The sequence below is a fragment of the Cupressus sempervirens genome, chromosome 1 (genome assembly GCF_028749045.1).
Source record: "Cupressus sempervirens isolate cs-2001-9-10 chromosome 1, ASM2874904v1, whole genome shotgun sequence".
NCBI lineage: Eukaryota > Viridiplantae > Streptophyta > Pinopsida > Cupressales > Cupressaceae > Cupressus > Cupressus sempervirens.
Genome location: NC_143118.1, coordinates 708,550,550 through 708,561,346, shown reverse-complemented (window position 1 = coordinate 708,561,346; position 10,797 = coordinate 708,550,550). Strand labels below are relative to the sequence as shown.

Below are 10,797 nucleotides of genomic sequence, written 5' to 3'. Positions count from 1 at the left end.
GGGATAAGGAGACTATGCAATTAGATTCATTTTTGAAGGCTTTCTAGTAATGGTGAGAAATTTTTGAAGAGAAAGGTGTGTAGATTATACAGGGGAATCTTAAACTACTACACCATATGTAGAATAATGGGAATAAGATAGTGGCCATTTTGAATCACAATTTTGGTTTAATGGCCGAAGTACATACTTGGGGCGAGGAAATGCAATCACTAGAGTTATTCAAAGGTGAAAGGTATCAAATGTTAATGTAGCTATATATTGTGGAAGAGTTGAATAAAATTGATGACTAGATAGAGAAGATTTTAGATGGCAATAAATTAGTGGAGACATTACATGTGGAAATTCATAAGCTTAAGGATTAAACCTAAGAGAAAAATTTGGAGGCAAAAAAACATTACAGTGATGCATGCCTTGATATTTTTGAGGATGATTTAAGGGAAAAATTGATGGTTGTAGAAGCAATTGTTGAAGAAACTTCTAATGATGATGATATTAGACAAGCATTCAAGACTGAAGAAGCATTATTAGACTTGGATATGAAGCTAGGAGATTTCACAAAGACTCGAATCAAGGTGGGCATTTATAGGCAGAAAGTAAAGGACAAGTATGAAGCTTTAGATTTTCTAGATGCATCCCACATCAAAAAGATTATTGAGAAATTCAAGAGAAAATATGCAAATATAGCTCTGGTATAAAGGGGAACAAAACCCAGAAGATAGAATTTCAGTTTTGATACTTGGTGAAAATTTGCATTTTTTGAACTTACTTTTTTGGTGAGCAGGCGAGCTAGGTGCAAAAGTGCACTAGATGCATTTTTTCTAAGGTGCACCCTTTTACAGGTCTACCAAAAGTTTTTGAAGTAGATAGAGGTGCACTAACAATTAACTGCTAGTTCTAAATTTAAAGCTTTCCATGCATTAGAAATGCATTTGGATGGCAATTGAACTCCTATAGAGACCTAGTGAAGATGTAGCTTCTATTTTTGGCACTTCCAAACACTCCTACATCATCTAGTGGATTTCTCCTTATTTTCACATGCTTTCTTTATTTTAAGACATGTAAAAGCTCATGCATCCATTTAATAATATGTATAAGGATGGGGTCCTACTTAGCACCAGTTAGAGCATCAATTTGTACATAAATAGATTTGTTTTTTAGTTTAGAAGTAGATGATTGCATAAAGACATCTCTCACTCTCAATACAAATTGAGAAGATGATTTCTTATAAATTTAGGAACGTAATATGTATTTTGATCTATTATTTTGATGAAATAATATATATTATTGGTGCTCGTATTTGGAGTGTAGTGATTCTTGGCTAAGTGTGTTAATTTTGTCAATTCTTGTTCATGATAATAATGGATCCAATGATTTTGTTGTGTTGATTTAATTGTATGATATTTTAATTCTATTGTTTGCTATAGGTTTACAAGTTTCATTGACGTACTTAGTTCAAGAAGAGATCACCCTTTTGTTCCTGCATAGCTTTTTGTCTCACACAAGTGCACTTTTTGTGGCCTTGTGATTTGATGAAAAGTGAAATATCTTATGGTTACTAAATTCCCATTGATGATTTCATTAGTGGAATTAAGGAACTATTGCTTCTACTTTCATTGGTTACCTATTGATCTTTTCAAAGACTTAATTCACGGACGTGTTGTTTCCGTAGTTTACGTTTGTTTAGGAATTTACTTATATTTTTCTTGTTACTCTATCTTCGTTATTTGTTTTTACAAAAGCATAGATAATTTAGGAATTCATATAGTTTCATTATTAGATTGCATTCATTAAAAAATAAGAAACAATAAAATTATATTTCTTTTTGTGTGTTTTATTCTTTTAAGATAGCAAGCAGATACTACATCTTACCTGAATTGTTCAAACCAGCAAAGGCCTTCCTACGAATAAATACATTTATTTTAAACTAAGAGGATTCCAATAGGTCACAAGATCACCCAGAACCTTGGAGTTGATCCCAGATCAGCTTTTCACGAGATGAGCTCAAAAGGATTCCTACCATTAAGAATCATGCAAAATGAAAACTTAACAACGAGTAGAGGTTTCATAGTCCTAGTCTAGTAGTTGAGATAAGCAGGTGTCATTTGATTCTAATGGTCAAAATGAGCATATTTGGTTTACAACAAAAAACTTCAAACCTTCTTCATTTTTGCACCTATACATGTGTACAAGGAGATGAGAGAGCCATTACCCGTCACCACACAACTTTGTAGTATATCGAGGTGTGCACTTGTGCACCAAGGTATTTTTTAGTGGCTAATATTCACTAAATGGATAATTTTAGGAAATGTTGGCTAATAATTTAGTTCTTCAAAATATTTAAAATTGCCACATTTTTATTAAATTTAGTTATAAAAAGTATTTACATAGTTAAAGATTCACCAATTAATAATAGAAATTATATTTATTTGTCAAAGTAATCTAAGATTCGCCAATATTTTTATTTCTCTTTTTCGAGGGGGGTTTCTTAAAGTTTACCTTGTTGTGCACCTTATACACTTGTATATGTTGTATGAGTATGAAACTTTATACCTTGTAGGCTTTGGAGAGTTCCATGTGTGAACTTTCAAGTGAATATAATTTCCTAGTGGAGGGGCTTTAATCAGTCATTATGTTCATGTCTTTCTTGATTATAGACTTGCACACCCTTGGGGTTCTCTAGTTGTTTGTATTACCCACACATTCAAATCATCACAATCTAGTAAGCACTCTTCTCTCACACCCTCCCACACTTGCGGGCACTCTCCTCTCACACCCTCCACAATTCCCAAATGTTGAAACAACCAAAGGGTCTACTCTATGCATGTTGTGAACCCTGCACAATAGTTCAAGTGCACAATGTCTACTAGGTCTACACCTCCCTACCATCCTTTTTCCCAAGTCCCCATCTGGTGAACTTGTGCACTTTGTATACGTATGCATGTGCATAACCTACATAAGTTCATAATTTCCTATATGTTTCCTTTACTTCCAATTTTCTTAGGGTTTTATGGTTTTTGTCTTCTTCTTTTTGTCATCTAGCCTCTTTTTTCAATTTAAATACTAGAGTTATTGATGGTTCCTTATTTTGTGCAAATGATTGTTGTGTAAAAATAAGCAAAGAAAAGGGAGTTGAATCTTTATGAAAATGAATCTAAAACTTATAAACTATTACCTTATGATTTTACCTTTGCTCAAAATTGTTGGTATTGATTATGTAAGAAATTGTATTGGCAAACTCTTCTACCTAGGAATTTTTATTTTTATTTTATGAAGTTGACCGTAGCATGGTTGTTCCAAGGTTTATAGTAATGTATGGAAAATGTCCCATTCCATACTCCTATGGTAATTATGGAAGGAAACCTAGATAGAATATTTTTTTGTAATGAAAAGATGGATCTACCATCATTTTTTAATAAATTAGAGGTTCGTATTAATGAGGTAGGTAATAATAATCTCTAAACTTATTATTACAAGGAAGGTTCTTTTTTAGATTGGGGTGCAAATATGTGTAATGAAATATATATTAAATGAATAATGTAAATTATCTCAGTTCATTTCCTATAAATAGGAAAATAAGAGTTGTCCAGATCAAAATTCTTGATTTTTCTATAGGATAGGAAAATGTTTTCTTTTTCTTTTTCCTTTCTTCTGTTTTTAGCTGAGTAGGGATATATGTTATTAGTCGTCCCATAATGAAGAATTCATTTATCCAACTTTAAATATAAAACTTTCAGAGATGAAAAATAATGTGAAAGTGAAATAATATAGTATAAATAATATTCCTTATTTCAACACTTTATAATTTCATATATGAATATTATACATTAATAATTTATATTGTTTTGATGTATATGATTTTTCTTGCCAATCTTAAGTGTAAAATTGTTAAGTCACTTGTTAATCTTTTTTATTATAAAAAGTTGTTTAATGTTGAGAAATAATGCATGCAATTAACACATAATTATGCATAGAAAGAGAATGCATTAATATTCCATGTAATTTTCTCGAGGAGGGAGTCATGAAATACAAAAGGAAAATTTTTGTGAGCTTTTCCCAAATAGACGACCCTTCAAAAAAGTGGGACTTGTATTCCAAATGCTTCCAAGCCACATATAATTTGATATAAAATCTTTGCATCACACATATGAAGATTATGATGAGCTTCCAAGGACACCTAAAAGTATGCCAAACATACTATATAATGGTTGTTGTTGGTCTCTATTGTACAATAGTGTATTCTCTTCTTTTCATTTACACAGACAATTGAAATAATTTGTATATGTTTTTCATTTTTTTTAATCTTGTGACAAAACTAATTATTACATTTTATTTTCTTTCTTTTTTTCATGAATTTCTCATCTCAAGTAAAAGAAAATAATATTCAAAAATCATATGATTACTTTCTATATTATTATCTTTTTATGAGTGTTTGATTATATAATTTTGTGTTGGTTAAGAATATTCACATAATAATGATAATGATGAAATAAACATGTTCTACTAGTTTCTATTTATTTCTCAAGGACAATCTCCATAAAAATCAACATCCATATTTTTTTATTCCCTATCATATTACTTAAAGTATTTTCACCATTTGATCATGGTTATTAAGGCTTTATCAACATCCATATCCTTGCTCACATATATTGCTTAATAATTGGATCAAACTTCAAACCTTTCTTTTAAAATCTTAAAATATAACTAGTTTCTATTGGTCATTATCAGTCAACAAATGTTTGTGTGACAAGTTATTATAATTATAATTAAGAGGTTCAATGTGCAATTAATTCTAATATAAATCATATACTTACTGGTGAAAACAGTGGAGTGACTCGAGATTAGCTCATTTTAAATCCCAGCATGCATGAGTCAAACTTCTAATTCAACATTCCTCTTGTAATTCAAGAAATTATAATCTTTTCATTGAGCATTATCAGTTGAAAAATGTTTGTGTGATAAGTTATTATGACAGCAGTGATGAAACTCAATGTGCAATTAATTTAGATATAAATTGTTACCCGAACATTGTAGAGGGAGAGTTAATTACATTAATTTTGGAAATAGAGAGATTAGTTCTCACCTATACTAAAACTTTCTCTCTCCACATACTAAAACTTCTAGAAAGAAGTTTCAGTTTTGATTTCTTTCTTCACATACAAACTTTGTCTCTCCACATACTCAAACCTCTCTCTCTCACTACATACTAAAAATTCTAGAAAGAAGTCCAAGTTTGCACTGCTCTCTCCATCAAAAAATTTTCAAGACTACATCCCTCTACATACTAAAATTATCTCAGTCTATGTACTCTAACTTTTTGCCCTAAATCCTAACCTCAAGATTGCAAGAACCTAAACTCCTATATTTTCAAGAAAATAAAATGGCAAACACAATGTAGGGCAAGCAAATGGTTGATGGGTAGTTTTAAAGGCATGGAGAGATGTAATTACTAGTTTGAGGATGAAAAGATGGGGCATATTGATCATCAATCAGAAGTAGTCTGTTCACTTATTTATTATAATTCATTTAATAGATGATATTTCTAAATATGTGATGGTAGTATTCAAAACCTTTACAGCAACATATAATCTTCAAGGCATTGTGTTGGTTATCAAAAACTCTTTGTCAAGAATTCTAGCTACAGCAGCAATGACTTCTTAATTTTGGATTAACCTCTCTTATTTGCATCCATTGGTATCTAAATGCATTTGGAAGCTTCTCTATACCATTGGGATAGTAGAGGAAATAATGCAAGATAACTATTTGACAGAATACGTTAGAAAAGTGTGTTGCTCAGCCATCCCAAGTTAGATAAGACATGAAAATTATTTGAAAAAGAGCCTCAATTCACTCACAAACATCTTGAAGCATGGAGATTGAAGCTTAACCATTTGATATAATACCTCATAGGGGTGGCATCTTATTTTCCCAACTATTCCAAAGGAAATATTGGGAATGTAAATTGAGTCCCTTGGCTTGAATGAATGAAAGGAGAGAATGGAATTATTAGAGTAGGTATAGAAAACTATTGAAGCAAGTAAACTATTTTCCACCATATACAAGAACTCACATTTATCTTCACTAGAGTTCTACATTGTGCGCCACCTTGAGGATGTTGGAACTAGGCAATAAAATTCATGAAGAGGTCACTAGAGGTGGATATGAATCATATGTCTTTGTAGGGAACTCGTTTATTGACATGTATTTCAAATGAGGTAGCATTTAGGATGCGCACAATGTATTTGATAGGATGACCAAGAGGAATATTTTCATGTATACTTCTATGATTTCAAGCCTTACACAGTGTGGGTGGATGCATGAGATGGTTAAACTCTTTGAGAAAACACCAGATTCTAAGGTCATGTCATGGACTGCCATGATTTCAGGGTATTTATAGAATGGGTTTGTGGATGAAGCTCTAAAACTCTTTCAAAAAATTCCTAAAAGAGATATTATTTCTTGGAGTGCAATGATTGTTGGACATGCACAATCATGAGTCTGTCAAGTTGTCTTAGCAAAGGCACATATTTTTTGTGAAGGAAAATGCTAAAATATTTGCTGGCATTCTTCCAGCTTGTACCAATTTCAAAGTTCTCCCTATGGGAATGGAGCTTCATAATCTAATAATTAGGATTGGTTTTCACTTAGATGTATATGTTGGCAATGCTCTTGTAGACATGTATTCCAAATGCGGGAGAATAGACAAGGCACACAAGATGTTCAAGAAGATGCTTATTTGTGACATAGTTGTGTGGAATGTGAAGCTTGCAGGGTATGCCATGCATGGTTATGGCAATGATGCCCTCAAACTTTTTGATACTATGGAGTATCATGGAAAAAGACTAAATGATATCACCTTTCTTAGTATTCTCACTGCATGTTACCATGAAGGCTTTGTGGATGATGGAAGGAAATATTTTGATTGCATGACTTAGAATTACCAAATAAAGCCTACATTAAAGCACTATGGTTGCATGATTGACATCCTTAGACATGTCAGGCAACTAAATGAGGTTCAAGATTTGATCAATATAATGCCAATGAAACCTGACATTGCTATTTGGGGATCTTTGCTTAGTCACAATTCTGAATTATATTGGAGATTGTACTTGAAGGTTACCGAAGTTGACCAAAGGATCCTCATGAAAGGGTTATGCAATCTTCTATTAAAATGGATATTGATAATGATACAATTAAAGAGTACATTTGTAAAGAGGTTGGTTATTGGAGAATCTACAATCTTTGTATTGAGAGATGCAAAGTGCAACATATCATAAATCAACTCTTCTATTTTTTGTACAAAATCTATAGTCATCATATTACTTATCATGTAAAAGTGATCATGTCACTTATTCTAACTAGAATTAGGCTCTAGAATTTTCATTCATATGAGTTACATTTAGAATCAGTTTTCAAATGCATTCCAAACTCCAAACTCTAACTTTTTGAGTAGTTATGAACCTAAAAAGTTACTTAAGCTAGAATAGCTATAATTTTCTAAATCTCAATGTAATAAGGGACTTTTTGGACTTGGAGATAGGTCATACTTATGTTTTGATAACAAGACAATTTTTGGAAAGTGTGTATAATTGTTGGTCTTATAGTCAGTCATTTTTTATGTTCTTGGTTCTAAGAAATAAAAGAAAGTACATTTTGCATTCTCTTTTCTAATGAATTTGAATTGTTGAAGTGTTAATTCATTAATTCAAACATTTTCATAGTATGGTATAAATATTCATGAACTACTGAATTAGCATTGCGTTGATGATAGCTCTCAAGCGTAGTTCTTATTTGTTTTCATTACCAGTCTACATCATTTTATGGAAACATTGAAGTCATATAGTGCATTTGTCATCAATAGTTTCTTTTATACATTCCAAGTTTGAATCATCTTTATTGAAAAATTTAAATTTTATTTTACAAGGGAGCTACCCTTCTAAACGTAGAGGAAGGCCTGATATCAAAGGCCTATCCAATTGTTGGAGAAATCGATTTGCCACACACTCCATTGAACTAAATCACATATTTTCTAAGTAACAAATCATTACCAACATAAATATAAATCTTATGCTTACTTATAAAATATATATATATATATATATATATATATATAGTAAAATATATATATATATATATATATATATATATATATATATATATATATATATATATATATATATATATATAGCTCAACTGCGACGGGCTTACTAAAAAATCAAATACAATATTTGTTTGAACAGTACACAAGGGGCAGTAAAAACTAATTATAAGAAAATGGATCATGGTCATTCATAAATGGCTATGATTAGACGCCTAAAACTCGCATATTCCTTCAAATCGTAACTATAACTAACACCATTGCCATAGGTAACGCAAATGTGTTGGATACTGAGTTGTTCTGTGTGGTATTCGAACTCGGCGGTGACTCCGTTGTCGGAGAGCCAGAAGTGTTGGTAGAAGGAGAATTTGTTGGAGCCCCTGAACCTGCAAATGTACGAACAAACACACACTTTAATATCACCATCATACACTTTACATCCTCTAAATTTACACGTCAACAGAAAGTAAACAATACAATATTTTACCTTTGCATTGGTGACAGGTGGCGTTCTGACTTTGCACAGGCCGGGTAAGGCGAGAGCTCTTGTCTGATTAATCGGAATCCCCAGCGAATTATTACGGGAAAGCAGCTGGCAAAGACATGGAGCGTTATTGGTGACAACAGAAGAAAGGGCGCTACAACACCCCTGAGATGGGGTCGTCTGATTTCCCGAGATGTAATTGAGACACGGTGATAAACTCACGAGGGCGCTGTTACAGCTTGACTGTGCCATCGCCCCTTGCTTTCCTATAGAAGACATCAGGGCCACTGCGCTCAATATTCCCACGATTAAGGGCGTCAATTGTGTCCGTGTTAGACTTGATCCCGCCATTGAAATTGAAAACAAGACAATCTAAATCTTGGTATGCTGCTTAGTAGAAAGAATCAGAGGCCTCACTAATTGCTATATCCAAATAGAGTGTCCCGAATGGGTGGGGATGTTTTAACGGAGAATTTGAGGGCCCACTCCAAAGATGGTTATCCACCATACCAAAGCTTGCAGTCCAATGGCCACTGAGAAAATAGTTTAGTCCAATGGCCATTGAGAAAATAGTTTATTTTTGTTTCTTTGTACATATCTTGACTGTGACATTACTTGTTTCGAACGGTTCATAACGAAATGAGAAGTTGGCGCTTATATATTCACGGTTGATTGTTTAGTGGCGGTAACAAGGCCATTTTTCAAAGGAAGAAGCAAGAATATTGGTAGCCTACTACTCTATTTCGTAACTAAACTGCTAACGACATAATATTTAATATTAAAAATTCTCAATCATAATTGCTTCGGTTCAACGGCAAGGCATTATATCTTCAGTTATTACAAAACATAAACATACACACATTGTGAGGAACAAATGTTAAAAATTTCAACAAAATCTATTTTTTTGATGAATAGTCATGTTATATTAAAAAAATATACTTAGAATACAATTCACAAAAAAGGGGTCTAAGGATAGAAAATCACCCCGCGAGAGAGTTCAAGCGGCCTAAGCCAAAACTAAACACACGGCATCAGTCGGAAAAAACAACTATTCATTAAAAAAAAAACAAATAAAGCAACCTCAAGCTGCCAAAGCAGTGGCAGCCGAGGGGGGATCTATTGAGTTTTAGATTTTTTCAATTTTAGGGTATTTTTGTGCGAGGATAGCCGTGTCTCATATTTATCATATATCTAATTGTGCAATGTCATACATATCAATTTCTATTTAATTTTTATTTGTTTAATAGAGAATGGTTATGATGGTTAATATAGATTTTTATATATGGTTAATATGGAATTTATTCTATTAAGTTAGTTTTTGGTGTATTTAGAGAGCAGTCAGAAATGGGGGCTAACCTTGTGGTACATAGGGCTAGAGGCCAGCCAATAGTTACTCCCTACTATCTAACTAATCCCTTTTCTGGACATCAAAAAAATTGTAACATTTAATCCCATAACATTATTCTTCAAAATATCATTATCCACTATACTACCCCTAACATATATACTATGCCAATAAATAATCCAAAAACCAAGATTACAAGCACCGCTTATAAAATGACTAATATCCAAAATAACTGAAAATGCCACCAAGGCCATAGAGTTCATATTTAACCATAACATTAAAAAAAATAAAACAAAAAAAAGCACAAGGGCTAGTGCCCCTACTCCTCCAAGTCCTCCTCCTCCTCCTTTTCATTGGGATCCTCAATGGCCAGTTTCTCCACCTGATCCTTGATAGGTTTGTCTAGTAGAGTCTTGGATCAATCATCTGCTAGAAAGTTTTAGGGGGAGTGGGTGGTCTAACTCTCTTTTCCCTTGTCCTTGTTGTCCTTGTTCACCTGCAGAAAATAAAGAGTGGTCATCACCAAGTGCATGACTTTAGTAGAGAACTCCACACAAAGTATCCTGATTATCAACCAGGTCATACATCAAATTCTCTAGTGTTTCCATTTAGGTTTTACTCTAATCCTGCCCATGTCTATCATGCCCCTTCTCCCCCCTGCCCTTAGCAACATCCTTCATTGACGATGTGATATCTTCCACTAAGCTTTTATCTAGGGATGGGTTCACTTCCAGGGTGTCCAAAATGTGAGATGGGTTTGGTATAAGGTCCTTCCCCAGTACCATATTATAAACCCTAAATAACATGAATATGGTTAGAACTAGGAAGCGTAAGGAGGTGAGATCTCATGTCCTTGTCCCTCATGCATGGTAT

At 32.9% G+C, this 10,797-nt stretch overlaps 1 protein-coding gene across 1 annotated transcript; it reads right to left on the bottom strand.

Moving 5' to 3' along the window:
• Positions 1-8,329: 8,329 nt before the first annotated feature.
• On the bottom strand, positions 8,330-8,930 carry LOC149579922 (non-specific lipid transfer protein GPI-anchored 5-like). Its single transcript, XM_089802720.1, has 2 exons — positions 8,583-8,930; positions 8,330-8,506 (listed from the first exon to the last, which is right to left on the bottom strand). The coding sequence occupies exons 1-2, from the start codon at positions 8,928-8,930 to the stop codon at positions 8,330-8,332; spliced, it is 525 nt and encodes a 174-aa protein (XP_089658846.1).
• Between the last annotated feature and the right edge of the window lie 1,867 nt (positions 8,931-10,797).